This window comes from Eublepharis macularius, chromosome 4 (genome assembly GCF_028583425.1).
Source record: "Eublepharis macularius isolate TG4126 chromosome 4, MPM_Emac_v1.0, whole genome shotgun sequence".
NCBI lineage: Eukaryota > Metazoa > Chordata > Lepidosauria > Squamata > Eublepharidae > Eublepharis > Eublepharis macularius.
The window spans coordinates 174,027,223-174,048,768 of record NC_072793.1 but is presented as its reverse complement, the minus strand read 5'-3'; the positions used below and the strand labels follow the sequence as shown (position 1 = coordinate 174,048,768).

At 44.0% G+C, this 21,546-nt stretch overlaps 1 protein-coding gene across 1 annotated transcript in view; it reads left to right on the top strand.

Annotated features, from left to right (window-relative positions):
- The window catches only part of LOC129327867 (zinc finger protein with KRAB and SCAN domains 7-like), a 38,599-nt gene that overhangs the window by 2,629 nt on the left and 14,424 nt on the right, over positions 1 to 21,546 (top strand). Inside the window, 6 exon segments of the mRNA XM_054976619.1 lie at positions 607 to 1,113; positions 1,212 to 1,335; positions 4,438 to 4,520; positions 4,834 to 4,960; positions 8,221 to 9,057; positions 12,089 to 12,233. Of these exon segments, the coding sequence (XP_054832594.1) occupies positions 703 to 1,113; positions 1,212 to 1,335; positions 4,438 to 4,520; positions 4,834 to 4,960; positions 8,221 to 9,057; positions 12,089 to 12,233 (1,727 nt within the window). The 5' untranslated portion in view covers positions 607 to 702.

Genomic DNA, 21,546 nt, shown 5'->3' with positions numbered 1-21,546 from the left:
AAGAGCCAGTCTTTAAAGAAGGAAGACCATGAAGGGCTGGGAAGGTAAGAAGTGGGACTGATGGTGGAGACTTTTTTCTTTCTCTTCCATATTCTTAGAACTTAGTCCCCTGATGCAATCAATGGGAATGAGATTCAGGAGAGAAGGAAAATTAGAAGCCCCATCTTCCCTCCTTCATTTCAGAAACTGGTGCCCAGTTTCATAGCCCCCGTCCTTTGCTCTGACCAGCAGCATCTTCTAGGAGGGCTCTGGTGCTATTTTCCTGGGCACGTCCGCGTCTGGCTCACTGTGGTAAGTGATGCCATGCTCTGTGGCACCCCCTGCTGGGATGATGTTTGGCATAGGAACGTCCATCTCCAACACCCCCAACTCTTCTAGGAAATTACAAATGTCCATTAAAATCTTTGCACACAATAATTAACCATTAAACCCAGGTTCTGCTGCCATCTTCACTCAACAAATCATGCTTTATCATCTCAGGCTGTGGTGATGGCCTTTGGTTTTGAAATGTCTTTAAAAGGGGGTTAGACAAAATCAGACAGAAGAGAGGGAGATACTTCATTGCTCTCCTGTCTGAGCTAATAAAGTGCCTTCTTGTCTTTGCAGGACTTAGGAGCTGCACCTATTTTTTCCGTTGTGGCCCTCAGAAAGGACTTGACAGCCGAGTGAGGAGATCTTTGGTATTCTTGGATTTGGGCTAAGATGGGAAAGCAGAACTCAGCTGGGCTTGAAGAAGAAAGAGGCCCTAAGGCCACCCAGGCGAGGAGCAGAAGGAAATTATGGAAAAGAACAGTGCTGAAGATCCTGGATGGAGACACTACCAGGTGGGATGTCCAGTGCCAGCGCTTCAGGCAATTCTGCTACCAGGAGGCTGAGGGGCCCCGAGAGGTTTGCAGGCAACTGCATGCTCTTTGCTGCCAGTGGCTGAAGCCGGAAAGGCACAGCAAGAAGGAGATCCTGGACCTGGTGCTCCTGGAGCAGCTCCTGGCCGTCCTGCCCCCGGAGATGGAGCGCTGGGTCAGGGAATGTGGGCCGGAGAGCAGCTCCCAGGCCGTAGCCTTGGCAGAAGGCTTCCTCCTGAGCCTAGCAGAAGATGAGAAGCAAGGAGGACAGGTGAGGAACTGTGATCCTGTGAAATGTCCTCTGTCCCTTCCCCAAGTGTTTGCCTGCCCTCTTCCTGTTCTGATCCTCTCCCCTCTCCTTCTTTGTAGTTTCAGAGGCAATACAAAGGGGCTGCTAATTTTTCCGAAGCAGAGAAAGTGCCATCCGATCCAGGGCAGAGGCCATTCTTCTGGGGGACTGGATGGGAGAGTGAGGGAGGTGCTGCCTTGCCAGGTGAGGATTCTTCTTGTGCCTTGCCGCTTGGTTTCCTGCCCTAGAGTAAGCCTGCCATTTCTAGGCTGCTTTTATATTTCCCTGGGAATTCTGCTTGGAAACGTTGTTTTGTTCCAGTCTCATCTGTACCTTCTGCAAGTGTTTAATTTCAAAAGTATCAGACTTTGTACCTCCTGAACAGCCTTTGGAGCTTCAGCTGAGGAATGTGGAAAGAGCCAGGTTAAGCAAAGAGGGAAGAAAGCATTCCCTTATGTCCTTGATTTAAACTATTTGTATACCCACCTGTGGCAGGCAGAGCGTGGAAACGTACTCAGAGGACAGGAGCCAATCAGGGCTGTACTCTGAATCAACCAATAGGAGCTGAGTCCTGGGACAGTATTTAGATCCAAGACGGGGAGGCTGTTAATTTGAAGAAGCTGGATTTGGAAGACTGAGTTAGGAGTTTGGTTACGGAGAGAAAGGTTACTCTGAGAGGAATCAGAAAGAGTCAGTAGGACCTTTAAGACTAACCAACTTTATTGTAACATAAGCTTTCAAGAATCACAGTTCTCTTTGTCAGATGCATGGAGGGCAAGAAGAAACTGGTCAGATATAGAGGAGGAGAGGGGAGGAAGGAGTAGATGCAAACAGTAGCTTCTGATATGGAGATCAGTTTGCTTCTGTTAAGGAAATCAGTTACTTCTGATAATGTTGATAACCATTCATAGTCCCTATTCAGTCCTAGCCTGAGTCAAATTTACATATGAATTCCAATTCAGCAGCTTCCCGTTGGATTTTGTTTTTGAAAGGTTTCTGTTGAACTACAGTGACCTTTAAGTTTTTGATGGAATGTCCTGATAGATTGAAGTGTTCTCCCACTGGTTTCTGGATGTTGCCATTTCTAATGTCAGATTTGTGTCCATTTATTCTTTTGCGTAAAGGTTGGCTGGTTGTCCAATGTACAGAGCAGATGGACATTGTTGGCACATGAGGGCATATATCATATTGGAGGATGAGCAGCTGTAAGAGCCAGAGACAGTGTAGTTGACGCCATTGGGTCCTGTAATTGTATTCCCTGGGTAGATATAAGGGCAGAGCTGGCATCTGGGTCTGTTGCAGGGCCTGGTACCTGTGCTGGTGACTCTGCTAGCCGATTCATGATTGTGAGAAGTTGTTTAAGGTTGGGGGGGCTGTCTGTAGGCAAGGAGAGGTCTTCCACCCAGGGCTTCTGAGAGAGAGGTCTCGTCCAGAAACCAGTGGGAGAACACTTCAATCTACCAGAACATTCCATCAAAGACTTAAAGGTCACTGTAGTTCAACAGAAACTGCTGAATTGGAATTCATATGTAAATTTGACTCAGTTAGGCTGGGACTGAATAGGGACTATGAATGGTTATCTCATTATCAGAAGTAACTGACTTCCTTGACGGAAGCAAACTGATCTCCATATCAGAAGCTACTGTTTGCATCTACTCCTCCCTCCTCTCCACCTATATATATGACCAGTTTCTTCTTGCCCTCCATGCATCTGACGAAGAGAACTGTGATTCTCGAAAGCTTATGCTACAATGAAGTTGGTTAGTCTTAAAGGTGCTACTGGACTCTTTCTGATTTTGCTACTACAAACTAACACGGCTAACTCCTCTGGATCTGAGAGGAATGTGAATTTAAAATTTCAGGGAGGTATTTACATTATAGTCCACCTTCCTCACCGAGACTCAAGATGGGTTACCCAGTGTATATTAAATATAGTCAACGGGATGAGGCAACCAAGGAACAGCGCAATAGGGTTTGGACTGCAGAAATATGATAATAAGCAGAAATCTGAAACACAGCATTTTATTTATTCATTTATTTATTTTACAAACTGCCTTTCTCAGTGAGTCTCAAGGCGGATTACACTGCGTGAGTCAGTACAGTCAATTTCAAAGGCATTGCAATAAACATGCATTTCAGTAAATAGGGTATATAAATGCAAATTCATAAAGGTTTAAATCCAGCACTGAAGAAATGCTGGAACAGAGCATAAGCAATTCTAAGCCTGACACATTAAACAACATAGGAGCTACCCAGTAGGTCATACTCCCAGCAATTGTAGCAGAGTCTATAGTCACTCCCAGCCCCTTAACGGATGCATCCTTCTGAGACTGCTTCCTTATATTACAGCCCTCCTGTATGAATAAGAAACTTTATTCAGTAATTCATTTTTGCCTAGCTTGCAGAAAGTCAGTTGAGTGGGAGCTTTCCTAAACTCTTCAGATAAGTGAGAGCCACCGCAGAGAATGCACGTGTGCGGGCAGCTGTCAATTCTGGCCGTGTGCAAGGTGGCACCTGCAGAAGGCCCTGTTCTGATGAGTGAAGCTGCTGAGCTTTGTACGTGATAGCCAAAACCTTGAATTGAGCCCCAGAAACTGATAGCCAATGGAGTGACTGCAGAGTAGAAGTAATATTCATGCACTTCCTAGCTCCTGATAATAGCTGAGCTGCAGCATTCTGCACCAACTGGAGTCTCTGACTTAACTTAGAGGGTGGACCTATGTAGGGTGCATTATAGTAGTCAAGTCTCGATGTTACCATGGCATGGCTCCAGGTGGCTGGATTTCCCATGTTGAAGTATGGGGCCATCTTCCAGGCTAGACTGAATTTGTCGAAAGTATTTTTTGCAGCTGCCTTAACTTGTTTTTCTAGTAATAACACTGGATCCAGTATAATCCCTAGGCTCTTGACTGAGTCTGCAAGGGTCAGACGAACTCCATCAAAAGTAGGGAGTACAATGTCCTTCAAGCTCTCTGCCTTCCCAACCATCTTGTCTGGGTTTAGTTTCAATTTGTTTGCTTTCAGCTATTTGACCACAGCCATCAGGCTGTGACCCGAGCCTCAGTAGTTAAACCTTTGGAAGCTCTCTGTATGACAGCCCTGTTTTGAATGGCAGCTTTTGTTCTATATTTGTATTTCACAAGGGGAAGGTGCTAAACTGTGTAACCATATATATGGATATTGTTCTAAATACATGGTTTTATTGCTGTACATTCTATTAAAATATTTATTAAGAATCAAAATCTGGAAGCGGGCCAGGCAGTTAGCAGGATCAGTCGCTTCTTGCCTCCTTTGCTTTTCTTACAGGCAATGGAAAGACATTGGCGGGGAGTTCTGGACCTTTGAGCCTTTGTGCAGGACTGGACTCTGCCTCTGAGCCACCGGATCAGGTAGGGAGAAAATCCTTGGGGGCATCCCAGGGACCTGTATCTTCCCAGTCCCCTGGGCCCAGGAGGACCCTGTCTTTCCCCTTTCTGTCGAAATGGCTCACTAGGAATGGCCTGGCTGAAGTGTTGGATTCTTCACTTGACCCACTGGAGAGCCACTGCCAGTCTGAGTGGACAATACTGACCTTGACAGACCAGCGGTCTGAGTCAGCTTAAGGCAGCTTGGTATGTCCAGAAGAACTCCCACCCACCTCTGCTTCACTCCCTTTTTGGACTGTGGCTTGATCTGTGAGGAGAAAACATTTCTCTCTTTCAGGTTCTTGTGACTCTAGAGGAGGTGTCCGTCTCTTTCACCCCGGAGGAGTGGGCTCTGCTGGATCCGGGCCAAAGGGCTCTATATTGGGAAGTCATGGCGGAAAATCGCTGGAATCTGGCCTTTTTTGGTACGGCTCCTTCTTTGCCTTTAATTGATCGGTGTCGGGATGCCAGGCATATTCTCAATAAGCCACTTCACTGCATGAGTATAAGGTCTTCATTGATAAATTGCCAGTTCATACCTCTGTGAAGTTCTTGACAGGAATGGTGGTTCCATACTGGTATCAAGCAGGTAGACTTCACCCCCTCCCCGCTTTCTCCTAGCTATCCCAGCAAGAGAACCAGACAAGCAGAAAGATAAGCTATGTTATTCGTGGCATTCATGTGCTTCTCAAGGCCACAGATTCTCAGGGAGAGCAGCTTTCCCAGGAAGAGAGATTAAGCAAACAGTTCCCCAGTTTCTCATCCTCAGTCACTTCATCAAGGCTGACAGGTTCCCAACCTCCACAGCCACAGCATCCAGGCTGACAGATGATCCCAACACCTGACAATTGGAAGGGAGAGCAAGAAGTGATGCTCTCAATGGTCTTCTTCAGTGTGCCACAGGTAGATCACTGAGACCGTGGGTAGCAGACCCATGTTTCTTTGACCTTGTCTCTGTATTGGTTTGGGTTGTCAGTTTCCAAAAACAATTCAACATTTAGAGAATCCGTTTGGAAGTCACCAGATCCACTTCTAAAATAACAATTTATAAAGCTTTATCTGACCCAATGGAGATTAAAAGGGGAGTTAGTCAAGGCTGCCCCCTATCTGCTTTGTTATTCACATTAGCTAGCAATCGAACCTTTGCTTTGGTGGTGAAGCAATCAGAAGAGATTCAGTGCATAAAAATGAAGTAGTATCACTTTAAGATCAATGTATATGCAAATGACATTGTCATATTCTTAACTGGCACACTAGAATCTGAAAAAGGATTAAAACAAATAATTGATGACCATGGGTCAGTATCTGGTTATAAACTTAATGTATGCAAGACAGAAGCTTTTTTAAAATGGTGAATAAAGAAGACTTGAGTGCAGCCATGTTATTGTAGCCAAATCGTGTGTGTGTGGGAGTGGAGGAAATTAAGTATTTAGGAGTTAATATCTCCACAGGTAATAAAGATCTCTTCAAATGTAGTTTTATTCCACTAATTTCTAAAATCAAGATAAAAATAGATATCTTGTTAAAATTTAATCTTTTCAGAGCAGAATTAATGTTATAAAAATATCTATACACCCAAAGATGTTTCCTAATGTCCCAATTTTGATACAAGATAAGAAATTACATGAACTGCAAAAACACATAAATAGCTTTATTTGGAAAACTAAGAAACCACAAATAAACTTGACTACTGCACAGGATCAATGGCATAAGGGTAGGGTAGGACAGTCTAATATCATCAGCTATTTTTATTTTATGTTATTTATAGTCTGCCTTTCTCACTGAGACTCAAAGCGTATTACACAATGTAAGCCAATACGATCCCCAGTGGGACTTTCAAGAAACAACAGAATTAGGTATTGACTGCAGAAATTTGAAAACAAACATAGATCCAAATACCAGGGCTTTTTTCTGGGAAAAGAGGTGGCAGAACCCAGTGGGTTGCCCTTAGAGAAAATGGTCACATGGCTGGTGGCCCCGCCCTCTGATCTCCAGACAGAGAGGAGTTTAGATTGCCCTGGCGCGGAAGGCAATCTAAACTCCCCTCTGTCTGGAGATCAGGGGGCGGGGCCACCAACCATGTGACCATTTTCAAGAGGTTCCAGAACTCCGTTCCCCTGCATTCCCCCTGAAAAAAAGCCCTGCCAAATACAGATATGAAACACTGCAGGAACAAAACATAAGTAATTTGACATGACATATTAAAACAATGCAGAAAATCCCCGAAGGAGCATATCTACACCAACAAACAATTCATGTTAGTATAGTCTACATTCCCTGTCCATTTTCCAGAGTGTCTCTGTGGGTCATTTCCTTCATTTCAAGCTGTAAAATATTGGGGAAACAACACGGCTAACTCCTCTGAATAGTAGCAAGTATTTCAGCTGGCACAGGATCTGCAATTGCTTGTACACCAGAATGATTGTTGTTAAATTTTTTCTATATATTCTATTTTCTCTTCAAGAACTGGATCTGTATGGAATAACTGCTTATATGATCAGTTCCAGACACTAGAAGAAAAACTCCCTTTCAAGAAAGAAATTAAAAGATACATTTTGCTTGATTAAATTGACAGCTTATTTTAAAAGAAAGCCTTTAAAAATATTGATGTGTGGAGACAAATGATGAATCAGATGGATAACTAAATTTGGTTTACATGAAATATTTGAAGAAAGCAATGAAGTGTATTACTTTCATTCTGCTCATCTCACTAAATTGTGAGTGAACATCCTGTTTCCCCTAGTGTTCCTTGCCTCAGGGGTGGTTGATGGAGGCTTCCTTCTGGCTTTCCTTTGGAAGAACTGGGGAGATTTGAGAGAGGTCTTGCCTTTGAGCTGGTGCTGGGCCAGGGGTGGAGCACCTGCTTTGCATGCAAAAGATCCCTGCTTCAGTCTCAGGCACCTCCAATTAATAGGATCTGGTAAAGACCTCTGCCTGAAACCTTGAAGAGCCACTGCCAGGCAGAGGAGGCAAGACTGATCTTGATAGACTCGTGTTCAGGCTCAGTAAAAAGCAGATTCATGGGTATTTTCTTCCCAGTTCTGGTGCCAAAAAACAATCTGCTTCTCTTCCACTACTGAGTTTCCTGGGAAATTTGGACAGATGCTGCCCAGGGGGAGAGACCGCACTATGACATAAAAGTGCTGCTTTATTTCTTTTAGTATCTGAATGAAAAATAGTTGTGATGTACAGAGAGCTATAGGTTTTGTTAGCTCTCTCCATCCAAAAATCTCCGAAGGTTCCACACAGCCTGTAGTTGATAGTTTTTAGCAGAGGTCCAAGGAAAGAAGAGAAAAAATAAGCTAAATGTATATATACAAATAATCCATGGGCAGACTTACTCAGTCTTCCGGCTGGCCTGACTCTGATTTTGCTTTGATGTTGTTCACTTCAACAGGACACAGAAGAGTCTTAAGCCCTCTAATAAAAAAAGAACCCCCAACTTTTCCAATCTTCCTTTGGACACAAGAGCAGAAGCATCCCTTATCAGTAAATAGACGGGCTCAGGTTGATTTCCCCAATCCTGCCTGGCAGTTAAGATCAGAAAACAAAGCCAGCATGCGAGCACAAAAAGATATGTGCTCCTAGTCAGTCACTATCTTCATGTCCCCTAAAGATTGCTGCTTTCCTTTTACCAAAGAATCTCTGTTTTTCCCTCACCTGGTTTCCTTCTTTTTTCCTATAGAACAGCAAAGCCCGAGAATAGGAGAAGAGCAGAAAAGAGAAAATGAAGGAAAATCAAAGTGGAACAAAAAATCCATTGCTTCTGAAGGTGCTGATTTCCATGGAATTCCACTCCAAGAACAAATTAATAAAGGAAACAAAAGGAGAAGATTCACTAAATGTGTAAAACTCTTAAACTTTGGGGGGAACAAAAACCATATTGTACAAGAAACACTGCATACACAGAAGAAACCATATTTATGTTCACAGTGTGGAAAGAGCTTTAGGTGGAGTGCAGAATTTACTTCCCATCAAAGAATACACACAGGAGAGAAACCATATAAATGTTCAGATTGTGGAAAGAGCTTCAGGCTGAATGCAGTCCTGATTTCCCATCAAAGAATCCACACAGGGGAGAAACCATATAAATGTTCAGAATGTGGAAAGACCTTCAGCCAAAGTGGGAAACTTGCTTCCCATCAAAGGAGTCACACAGGAGAGAAACCGTATAGATGTTTAGAGTGTGGAAAGAGCTTCAGGTGGAGTGGAGATCTTACTTCCCATCAAAGAATCCATACAGGGGAGAAACCATATAAATGCTCAGAATGCGGGAAGAGCTTTAGGCAGAGTGGAGATCTTACTTACCATCAAAGAATCCATACAGGGGAGAAACCATATAAATGTTCAGTGTGTGAAAAGAGCTTCAGTCAGAGCTCACACCTTTCTTCTCATCTCAGAATCCACACAGGGGAAAAACCATATAAATGCTCAGTGTGTGGAAAGAATTTCAGGTGGAGTACACAGCTTACTTCCCATACAAGAATCCACTCAGGGGAGTAACCGTATTGATGTTCTGACTGTTGAAAGAATTTCAATCACACCTCAAGCTTTGCTATCGTTCAAAAATCCACACAGCGGAGAAACTATATATACAGATTTAGAAAGAGATTCAATCCTACCCATTGAGGAATTGACATGGGAAAACCCACATAAATGCTAAATGTGTGGAAAGAGTTCCACTGTGTCTGGAAACCACATTTCTGATCTGAGAACTCATGCAGAAAAAATCCATATAAATTATCATGTGGAATGGGCTTCAGTCACTACCATGTCACCACCATTAAAGTTCCAGATTGCTGGCATACCATGGAAATATCTTTTCATAGAAATCAAAGTTCCCCCCCCTCCAAGAGAATGAATTCTTGAAGAATGAGATAATAGCAGTTAAGGAGAATTGGAAATGGAAAAAAGAACATGCAAGAAGTCACAGCCAACGTATGGCAAGTTCTCATGGATTGCCCCTCAAGGCAAGAGACATTTGGAGGTGATTTGCTACTGGACTTTCTTGGTGGCCTTCCATTCAAGTATTTACCAGGGTTGACTCTCTTTCAGCATCCAAGATTTGACTAGTCCTAGTTTTGACTAGCATCCAGCTCAGGGTGGAATATAATTAAAGTGTGGAAAAGGAAGTCTTGAGGTGTATATGATTGCAGTAGATTGTAGATTGCTGGAGTCAGATGGTTTGACTAGTTTATAAAGGTTTCTATATGATTTGTATTTTAGGTCAGTAACCATGTTGATCTGTAGTAGAACAGCTGGATTTGAATGCAGTGGCACCTTAGAGACCAACAAGAGCCAGTTTGGTGTAGTGGTTAAGAGTGCAGGACTCTAATCTGGAGAGCCGAGTTTGATTCCGCACTCCACCACTTGAAGCCAGCTGGGTCAGTCACAGCTTCTAGGAGCTCTCTCAGCCCCACCCACCTCACAGGGTGATTATTGTTGTGGGGATAATAATGACATACTTTGTAAACCACTCTGAGTGGGCATGAAGCCGCCCTGAAGGGCGGTATATAAATCTAATGTAATTATTATTTAATGTTATTTTCAGAGAATAAGCTTTTGAGTGTCAGAGTTCCCTTCTTCAGATATATAATATGGGTTATACCTTATGTATAAGCAATGCATTTGATTATTGGTAATGCTCTTTTCTTCTTCTTTCTCTATTGTCGCGATTCTTTGTTCTTAATTAAAAAATGTAAAAAGAAACAAAAGGTTAAGAGGCCACAAACTAGTCCCACAAATGCAAAGAATGTAAGAGGGTAAAGACGTAAAGTAAACTGACTAGTGGGTGGAAACCTCTCTTCCTGGTACTCTTTATTGAGATTGCCTGGTGCTGCTGTTGTGGTCATAAGTCAGTGTCCGACTGCTGTGATAAAAGTAAACAAGTTGAAGGCTTCTAGGAAACTCCAGCTGTTAGAGAAGGCCAAGGCTTAGCAGTATGTCTAATTTGTGTGCATATTTAAATCAGGAAATGAGCAATGAACAGACATCTTTCTTACAAACCTGAGAAAACTCTTCAAGTTTGCAGAAAAAGCTGAACTAAAAAAAGAATACATTGTGGGTTAAACCTCCCAAAATAATAGAAGCAGTGCCTCTAGTTTTAAGAAACAGATGCCCTCGCTGTGGCCGTTGCTAAGCAACCACAACAATATTGCCAGCCTTCAAGACTTGGGTTTTGTCAGTCAAAGGCAGGGCTCTTTCCAGAGCTGTTTTGGGTTTTGAGGAAGGACTTGTTAGGACCAGGCCCAGAGGCCACCAGGCACCTTGATACATATGACTTCCATGACTCACACAGGCCTCACTGTTCACTAGTGTTCAGTAGCAGTACACCCCACAAAAGCTAGTGTAGTGTAGGGTTACAGTTTCAGACTAAGATCTGGGAAACCCAGGAGAGAGGACAGGAGAACAATGTCCGCTGCTTTGGATCCACATGGGGACAAAGACAGCACAGATAAAGAGGCTGGAAATGATCATGGTTATCAACTTCCCTGATCTATCAGAGCCTGAGTAGTGATTAGAGTATCTGAATAGGATCAGAGGCCCAGGTCCAAATCCTGGAGAGAGCCAGTTTGGTGTAGTGGTTAAGAGCACGGGACTCTAATCTGGAGAGCTGGGTTTGATTCCCCACTCCTCCACGAAGCCAGCTGGGTGACCTTGGGCTAGTCACGGTTCACTGGAGCTTTCTCAGCCACACCCACCTCACAGGGTGATTGTTGTGGGGTAATAATGACACTTTGTAAACCGCTCTGAGTGGGCATTAAGTTGTCCTAAAGGGCGGTATATAAATCAAATGTTGTTGTTGTTGTTGTTGTTGTTATTATTATCCCCCTTCTGCCATGGAAACTTGTTGCGTAACCATAGGCCGGTCCACACGCTCTCACCTGACCTGCCTCACAGTTATGTTGTGTGTTTGTTTATACTCCACTTTTCTGTTCGAAGAACATTCAAGGCAGCTAACAAATATCCTATTATAATACAACACAAACCTCAAATAACCAACCATGAATAAAACTAACGTTTTTTACTGGTAGCGTTATAGGTGGAAATGCTTGACATGGGTGGCAAGTTCTCCTCGGTGAGTTGCTGTTCTTCCTCAAGGCTTGAGCAGCCAGGGGTGGGGCTGTCCGGAGGAGCGCTATGAAGAAGGTGAGGGATCTGGAGACTCAGTCCTACGGGGAAAGGGTGAAGGAGCGTATTCTGTGAACCTTGGCAGATCATGAGAAGGAGGGCAGGATGTTTAGTTCTTGTGGGCCCTTCTTACATGCTCAGGATAAGGCTGGTCACCACCTTGGTATCGGGTAGCAATTTTCCCCAGACCAGTTTGGCTAGGGATCCTGACGGTATTTTGCCATATTCAGGGCACGGAGTAAGGGTCACTGGGTGTGTGTGTGTGGGGCGGGGGGGGCGGGTACTTGTAAATTTCCTGCATTGTGCAGGGGGTTGGACTAGATGACCCTGGAGATCCTTTCCAACCCTATGATGCTATGACTCTATTTCAGACAAGAGTCTGCAACATTGTCATACTGGCTCTATGATCTCCTGCTGCACAGCTGACTTTTCTGCTTTCATCAGTGAAAGTGGAAATGCAGTACCTTGCATCACCCAGAATATATACCTGGGGGGAAGAGCTGCCAGTGTCCGCCTGATTCAAACTAGACAAAACTGTGGATACCACAAGGGCATCTACATGGTCCAGTATGGATGGGTAGGTGGGTTGCAGAGGGCACAGGAAGCTCCAAAAACCACAACAAAGAAGACAACGTTGTGAGGATAAAATAAAGGACAGGGTAATGATGTAAGCTGCTTTGAGTCCATGTTTGGGAGGAAAGCTCCGACAGGTAGGGTGGAAACAACCCCCACCTTTACAAAACAAAGGGGACAGACAACTTCCGTAAGCACTCCAGGACAGGGTGGCAAAGTGGTTAAAGTGTCTGATTAAGGTATAAGAATGTCAACAGGGCCCTGCTGGATCAGGCCAGCGGTCCATCCAGTCCAGCACCCTGTCTTACACAGTGGCCAGCCAGTTATTCTGGTGGGCCAGTGGAAGGGCACAGAGGCCTTCCCCTGATGCTGCCTCCTGGCACTGCTATTCAGAGCTTTACTGCCTCTAAATGGGGGAGGTTCCCTTTAGTCACCATGACCAGTAGCCACTCGTAGACCTATCTTCCATGGCTCTGTCTAATCCCCTTTTAAAGGTATCTGTGCCTGTGAACGGCACATTTTAATCACTCATAGAGTAAAGCAGTGCTTTCTTTCATCTGTTCTGGCCATCATCTTTATTGGGTGACGCTGAGTTCTAGTATTTGGGGGGAGAGAAAAAGTTCTTTCTGTGCACCTTATCCTGTGCATCAATATATATAATTCTCAACATGGCCCCATCTGTGGATACTTAAATCTGGAGAACGGAGTTGTAGGCTGAGAAGACTGATCTTTCTACAAACTCAAGAAATGCCTATGTTTGCAGAAAAATCTGAAATCTAAGGAAAAAATCACTGCCGGGGCAGGGGGAGATAACTTCACAAATAAAAGCAGTACCTGTAGCTTTACAAAACAAATGCTTTCAGGGGCCATTGCTAGGCAACCACAGCAGTATTGCCAGCTGTCAAGTCTTTGTTTTTGTCCTGAAGTGAGGTCGCACCAGCCACAAGCACGCTCCCATGCTTTGTTGAAGCCAAATTTGACACACACACCCAAAACAGGCCAGAATTAGCCCCATGCTGGGAGCACGCCTGTAGCTGGCGTGATGATGTCATTTCCCAGATGTGACTGCACCTATGTAAGGATGAACACACACCAGAGGTGCAAGGTAAGTGCTGAGTCCCCCACCTCCCATTGGGAGGTGGTAGGAACCTAGCAACCCTATGGAAAGGACATAAGGAAGTAAGAAAATGAGGATTTTCAAGGAAGGGAAAGAGGAAATGGGGGGCGGGAATTGAAATCCCTCCCCACAAGTCCTTGTGGATCCCTGCTTGTAATTTTACAAACCTTTATTATGTCTCCCCTTACTTGTCTCGTTTCTAAGCTAAAAAGTCCCAGACACTTCAGACTTTCCTTGTGGGAATTCTGCTCCAGATTGAGGGATTATGGGGAAGGACAGGAGATAGGGAGGGGAGAGACCTCAGCAGGGTATAATTCAAAGAATTCCCCCTCCAAAGCAGCCGTGTCCCCCAAAGGAGCAGATCTCTGTCATCTGGAGATCAGTTGCAATTCCAGGAGAGCTCCAGATCCCACCTAGAGATAACAAAAATATTTCCACTGCAACCTCTTTCCCTCTCAGCCGTAGCCAGTTCAGACCCCATGAGCCTATGCTGAAAGTAGAGGAGTTTTTTGTCCCATGGTGCCCCAGACCCAATGACAGATCTCAGTCTGCTCCATGATCCTTCCTCTGATGTGGGATGGGTAGTGGGCTCTCCTTGCAGAGAGGGAGACCTTATCTGGCAGTCCTGTGTCTGAGAGAGCATCAGAAGAGGTGCCGTGCTTGGTCTGGAGTAGGTGAGGCAGTCTAAGCAGGGGCTTCTATCCAGTCTAGATCTGCCTCACCTGTGCTGAGATGTACCTGTGGAGAGAACTCTGCTATTTGCTTAGTTCTCAGCTGACATTTTAATTGCAGCTTGGCAAGGAGCAGGTGCAGAATTAGCAATGCCTAATACATCATTCTTGGCCTATAATGTACTCCATCCCCCACCTGTACGACTTGCCTATTGTGTATTTCTTGATAGATGGAGTTAGCCTGGATAGAAATTGGGGGATTTATGTGCACGGAAAAGAACTATAATTTGGTGGGGGGGGGTTCTATAAAAAGGGCTTCTGACTGCAAAGCCTGACCTCATATCCTGGCCGGAGGAAGAGGAAGAACTTCTTGTCATGTTCTCTGATGAAGAGGAAGGACTGGCAGGTAGGTCTGTAATGAGAACTGCAAATTTGTTGCTTATGGTTACTTCAAATGTCTGGTGGATTTCTGTAGTCTTGTTTATCCTCACAATTGCTTCTGCACAGAAGAGCTTGGATGGATTGTGGAGGCTGATATGGTCCCTATAGATCATGAAAATAAGTGATTTCCTTCTACCTACTCTGATCCCTTTTTCCAAGCTGAGCTAAGTTTCATCCAGGCAGTGGCTCTCTGACAAGGCTGTTTCCCAGCCCTGTTAACCTTTGAGAGCTCTTTGATGGAGACGGCAGGGACAGAACAAGGGAACTTCCGCTTGGAAAGCATGTGCCTTACCACAGATATGTGACCCAAAGCAACTCCAGCCAGTGCACACATGAACACACTTTACCTCCCCACCCCTTCATACAGCAATGTTTTAAGGGATTCTGAAGGGCTTGGACCATAAATATTTGTCAAACAGTAGAACATCTATATGTATAAAGACAAGCCTCCTGACTGACTCGTCAATGCCTAGCCCAAACCCCTGGACCTAGAATAATGAAATTTGGGGAGAACTTTCCTTTCATGATGTTAACACCCACTAAAAAGGGATTTTAAGAAATTTGCCCAACATATTGTTGTCCGGCTTATTTCTTTAAAGTATTTCTTTGAACACCACATTTGATGCATGTGTACCATTTCTAAAATATCCTTGAACTGGGATGGAGCAAAATTGGATTTTTAAATTTTAAAAGGATCTTACTCTAGACATAGCAACATATTATTCTCCATGCATGGAGACAGGTTGCAGCAAGTAGATGCCTATATTTTGTAATGTTTGCCCTTGGCTTTTATTAAATGTAATGGCAAAGGCTAGTTTAACGGGAAATTGTCATCTTTGTAGTATGAAAGGAAATGTTGTGTCTGTAGCCATTAAATCAATTCTTGGAAGTACAACAGTTTGTTCAGTTGCTTCTCCAATTATTTTGAGATGCGGACTGTTTGAAAACATATTCAGTATTTGTAGATGGGATCCATTCCTCAATCCATGTTTTGGGGTGAAGTTTCTCAGCAAAATGACAATGGCTCCTTTTTTTCAGGTGTTAGTTTATGTGGCGGTAATCTGCTAGTTTGTAGGGAGTTCAAAAATTCGGTGGGGAGCGCCACTTACGCTGGTGTCGAGAGTGAGGAGCCTGGGGGTGGTCCTGGGTGCTTCCTTGTCTACGGAGGCACAGGTCGCAGCGGTTGTCAGATCCTCTTTCTTCTATCTAAGACAGGCTCGACAACTTGTCCCCTACTTATCGACCCATGACCTTACAACAGTGATCCAGGCAACGGTCACCTCCAGATTAGACTACTGCAACTCACTCTACGCAGGGCTTCCCTTGGGCTTGATCTGGAAACTGCAGCTGGTTCAGAACGCAGCTGCATGGGTGGTTGCCAGAGCACCAATCACGGCTCATATAACACCTATCCTCCATCAGCTGCACTGGTTACCGGTTGAGTACCGGGTCCGGTTCAAGGTTTTGGTGTTGACCTATAAAGCCGTATGTGGACTGGGCCCAGCATACCTTCGGGACCGCCTCTCCCCATATGTTCCCCGGAGGTTGCTTTGATCAGCCACTAAGAACTTGCTGATGGTCCCTGGCCCCAGGGAGGTCCGCCTGGCCTCTACCAGAGCCAGGGCCTTCTCAGTTCTGGCTCCAACCTGGTGGAACTCTCTGTCTGAGGAAACTAGGGCCCGGCAGGATTTGTTATCTTTCCGCCAGGCCTGCAAGACGGAGATGTTCCACCGGGCATTTGGTGGGGGCTAGGCTGTCCTCTCGCTGGCCATACCACTGAAGACCTTCCACCACCCATGCAGGACAATGCTGTATTTTAATATTTTATACCCGCCAATTTTAATTGTTTTGATATGATGTTTTAATGTTTTTATAATGTTTTTACTGTTTTTAATCTGTTGTTAAACCGCCCTGAGCCCGTCTGACAGGGAGGGCGGTCTAGAAATGTGATTAAATAAATAAATAAATAATTTCACTTGGTTCATCCAATTTCACTTCATCTACACTATAATAAGTTTTGTTTTCTCCTACCATTTTAGAAATTATAGCATTAATATAAACACAGTGCTCATTTTTTAGAAGCTAAGATTACAGACATGGAACATTGCAGAATTGTTTCTGTTGTGAAGTTGTTATGTAGACTCCTGTTACAGTGCCAGTCATAATTCTTAAAGCACAGTTTGATACAGTATGTGATTGTCATGTAAGCAGTATTCAAATAGTCTCCACGTAGCTTCAGTTGGACCAATGCACCCTGCATTGACTTTTTTTGTGATTTCATTGTAATTATGTACTCCAGCTGTGACTGTGATTGCCAGGTTTGTACAATCATGGACCTTGTATATATATTTGTGTAGGTATTTTATAGAAGCTATACTAGGGCACACCTCCACATTAGGGTGAACTTGAAAGTATTTTAATAAGTATAGGTTATATGGAACTACGTATGCATTCTCTATGTGTACACATTTTCCCTTAATTTTTTAGTTACAGTTTGTACATTCTTTTCTTTCTTTCTTTCTTTTATACAGAGGGTACCTATTAACATCTGTGTTGATGCTATCTTTATAGAGTTTTGAGAAACCCATGCTTCATGCACAGAGTCTCTGGATTAAAGTGGCCACATGGATTGTGTATCATGTATTCAGTAACATATTCGTGTAGAATTGGGTCAGTCTTATGTTGCTTGTGTAATTTATCTTGATTATCCAACGTTAGAAGGATGTGCACGTTTTTTGATATTTTATGATGTAGAGGTAGTTGGAAATTTGTCCCAAAATTTGCATGGCTTTTAACAGTTTTATCATTTATTTATTTCATCTTTTGATGGAAAACACGCACTACAATGTCTGGTTTGTGCCGTGGCTGTTTGTATTGCTCAATATCATCTTAGATTCCTCTCCATTTTAGATTACACATGAATATAATGAATAAATTTGATTTTCCAAAGTGTTTTGCCATTGCCATGGCATTTTGATAAAGCTATAACAAGTTTCTTGGGCTTTCTAAGTAAGCAGAAGGCTGCACAATAATTCTGCATATTCTTAAAGAGTTACCTTGAGCTTTGATAGGCAACTGAGAGGCCAGTATAGATTTCTACCCGTACTTTATTCTGATGATGTCTGATGTCATCATCAGTTTACTGCCAGTTGTTGTGTTAGTTTGCTCAAATTATGTATAGCATTGATGGTCACTCCCCAAAGTAAGCCACAAACTGTAGTTGTGTGACCTTGTTTCTAATTGCTGTCTTTGGTTTTGAATTGTGTACTAGTTTACAGTGCCACCTTGGTTCACCATAAGGAAAGGCTAACATGTACGATAGTGGATCACAGTACTGGCTGTGATTTCTGCCATCTGCGGGTGGTTATAACTGAAGTCTTCATTTGGTTCATGATCAAAACAGACGGAGTGTTCCTGTGGCTTTCAGCTTTGTTGTTTTGCTGTTTGTTGTCGAGCAGACCATTAGTATATATGTTTTTACATACAGGTTTATTGGTTGCATTAAGTTTGTTAAAGTGTTCAGTAGTTGTATGTCAAAGCCTGAATTTTCCTTTCTTGGTATTTTTATTTGATTAGCTTCTGCAGTATCAGTGATGTACAGCTGGCTATATTCTGGCAGTGTTTGGGGATCTGGGTAAAAATTAGAGATATTGTGATAAGACAGTTCCCTCAATATTGGCAAAGTGTTGTTAGGGTTGATATTTGCCTTCTGTAGGTTGGCTCTATATGAACACATCTTTCCTGCAAGGGTTTGTTTTATGTCTGTTTGGCATAGTATTGGTGATTACTGGTTAAGTGGCTTTCTTGCATTGACTGTGGTGCCAGTTGCCTCATTTTTTATGGGTGTCCTCTTTCTTGAGCAGTTTTTACCATGACCATGAGCACATGGTCTGCAGCTGCTAGAGGAGGTAAGGGCTTTTTGCCTTTCTTGGCTGTGGTGGGTTAAGCTGAGAAGCTAAGGGTGGTCCTCTCAAGCTTTGGGGCTTTTTGTGTGTAGTTTTGTGTTGATTTGAGTGTAGTTTTGAGGCTGAGTGTGTTTGGGCTTGATTGTGTTTGAGGGTGAGTGTGTTTGTAAGGCTGCTGGGGGTTGCTGGAGTACAAGCCACACACCCCCTTTGTGCTCACCTCCTGTGCTTAGCAGGAAGTGACCTTTTGCATTGAAAAGGCAACTGCTGGGCAGGGGCGCGAGCCTTTGGCGCGAGCCGAAGGGCGAGAGCTAAAGGGCTCTTGGCCGGGGGATCATAGCCGTTTTCTTTCCTCTTAGTGTGTTATTCCTAAAACAGAATAATGAAGTCAGAATGCCAGCAGGGGGTTGGGGGCTTTCCAGTGTATTGCACTGAGTGTCACATGTATGACTATCTGCCTTCTGGTCAGAAGTCCTGGATGTGTGCTTGCTGCAAGGAGCTCCTGGTTCTCAGGGAACGAGTACGTACCCTTGAGGCCAAGGTGGCTGACCTGGAGAAGCGGACACAGTTAGATAGGCACGAGGACAAGATTCTCAGGGACAGGATAGATGTGTCCCACTCTAAAAATGGCAGCATTCTTGTTGTCAAGGAGAATGAGGATCTTGTGGAATCAGGGCACCGTACTGAGGATAAGGGGAACATGCCCTCAGAAGGGACCTCTTCTTCAGTTGGTGAGCAGGTTTCCTTTCGCATCAAGGAACCATCCCTGGGTGGGGCGGGAGGGAGGCTCTTGGTAGTTGGTGATTCGATCCTTAGACAAGTAGATAGCTGGGTGGCACAACCGCGTTCTGACCGTATGGTGACTTGCCTGCCTGGTGCGAAGGTAGCGGACATTACACGTGTTATAGATAGGCTGGTAGATAGTGCTGGGGAAGAGTCAGCGGTCGTGGTCCATGTTGGAACCAACGATGTTGGGAAATGCAGTCGTGAGGTCTTGGAACAAAAATTTAGGCTGTTAGGCAGGAGACTCAAGGCCAGGACCTCCAAGGTAGCCTTCTCAGAAGTGCTACCTGTTCCACGCGCAGGGCCAGAGAGACAAATGCAGATCAGGAGTCTCAATGCGTGGATGAGACGATGGTGTGGGGAGGAAGGGTTCAAGTTTGTTAGGCACTGGGATTCTTTTTGGGACAAGCGGGAGCTGTACAAGAGAGACGGTCTCCACTTGTCCCGAGAAGGAACCCGGCTGCTGGCACTTAAAATCAAAAAGGTGGCAGAGCAGTTTTTAAACTAAATGCTAGGGGAAAGCCGACAAGAGATAAAGTGTCTCTGGTTCAGGATGGTTCATCTCAGAGAGATGAAGGGCTAGGTATAACACTTCTACAGGGAGATAGATTAGAGTTGTCAACTGAGATGGAGACAAACAGTGCAGATGACCTAACTACGTCTCGAGGCAAAGTGTGCCGGGGAAGTTACAGGTGTTTATATACAAATGCTAGAAGTGTCCGAGGTAAAATTGGGGAGCTGGAATGTTTAGTGTTGGGCGAATCCATAGACATTGTGGGCATATCAGAAACTTGGTGGGATGAGGAAAATCAGTGGGACACGGTGATTCCTGGATATAAATTATATCGGAAGGATAGGGAGGGAAGGGTTGGTGGTGGGGTGGCTCTATATGTCAGAGAAGGTATACATTCCAGTAAGATTGAGAAGGTAACTGAATTAGATTCGCTTCTGGAAATGCTATGGGTTGAAATTACGGGCCCAAATGGAAACTTAACTGTGGGAGTTTGTTATCGCCCTCCAGATCAGAAAATAGAGGAGGATTATAAAATGATGACAGGATTAAAGATGGCTGCTAAACAAAAAAACTGTGTTGTAATGGGTGATTTTAACTACCCACACATTGACTGGGCCAATGGGTGTTCGAATCGGGGGAGAGAAAGTGAGTTTCTAGACTGTCTCAATGACTGTGCTATGGAACAGATGGTTACAGAACCTACTAGGGGAGAGGTGATCCTGGATTTGGTCCTCAGTAATGCTGAAGACCTGGTGAGAGATGTAAATGTGATTGCACCACTTGGGAACAGTGACCATAATGTTATTGAGTACAACATATGTATAAATAGGAAATTGCCAAACAAGACCAACACAGCCATGTTTAACTTCAAAAGGGGTAACTTTTCTGAGATGAGGGGGTACGTGAAGAAGAAACTGAAAGGGAAAGTAAAAAAGGTCAAAACACTTGGGGAATCTTGGAGACTATTTAAAACTACAATCCTGGAAGCTCAAATTAAATATATACCGCTGGTTAGGAAAGGCACAAATAGGTTTAGGAAAAGGCCAGCATGGTTAACAAGCAATGTAATAGAAGCTGTAAAAGGTAAAAAGGATTCTTTTAGGCAGTGGAAAACTAGTCGGAGTGAGGCTGATAAAAAGGAGCATAAGCTGTGGCAAAAAAAGTGCAAGTCTGTGATCAGACAGGCAAAAAGGGAATATGAGGAGCATATTGCAAAGAACATAAAGAGAAACAATAAACAATTCTTTAAATATATTAGAAGTAGGAAACCAGCTAGGGAGGCAGTGGGGCCCTTGGATGACCAAGGCGTAAAAGGATTACTAAAGGGTGATAGGGAAATGGCAGAGAAGCTGAATGCGTTCTTTGCTTCTGTCTTCACTGTGGAAGATAAGAAGTGCATGCCCACTCTGGAAGCATTGACTTTGGGAGGGGTTTTGAAAGACCTGAGTCACATTGAGGTGACGAGAGAGGAGGTTATGCGACTGCTAGATAATTTAAAAACTGATAAATCACCGGGCCCAGATGGCATACATCCAAGAGTTCTGAAAGAACTCAAGTGTGAACTTGTAGATCTCCTCACAAAAATATGTAATCTGTCATTAAACTCTGCATCTGTTCCTGAGGACTGGAAGGTAGCTAATGTTGTCCCCATCTTTAAAAAAGGTTCCAGGGGAGATCCGGGAAATTACAGGCCAGTCAGCCTGACGTCAATACTGGGTAAGTTGGTGGAAACTATTATCAAAAATAAAATTAGTGGGCACATTGATGACCAAAAGCTGATGAGGAAAACTCAGCATGGGTTCTGTAAGGGAAGATCTTGTCTCACCAATCTGTTAGAGTTCTTTGAGGGAGTGAACAAACAAGTGGACAAGGGAGA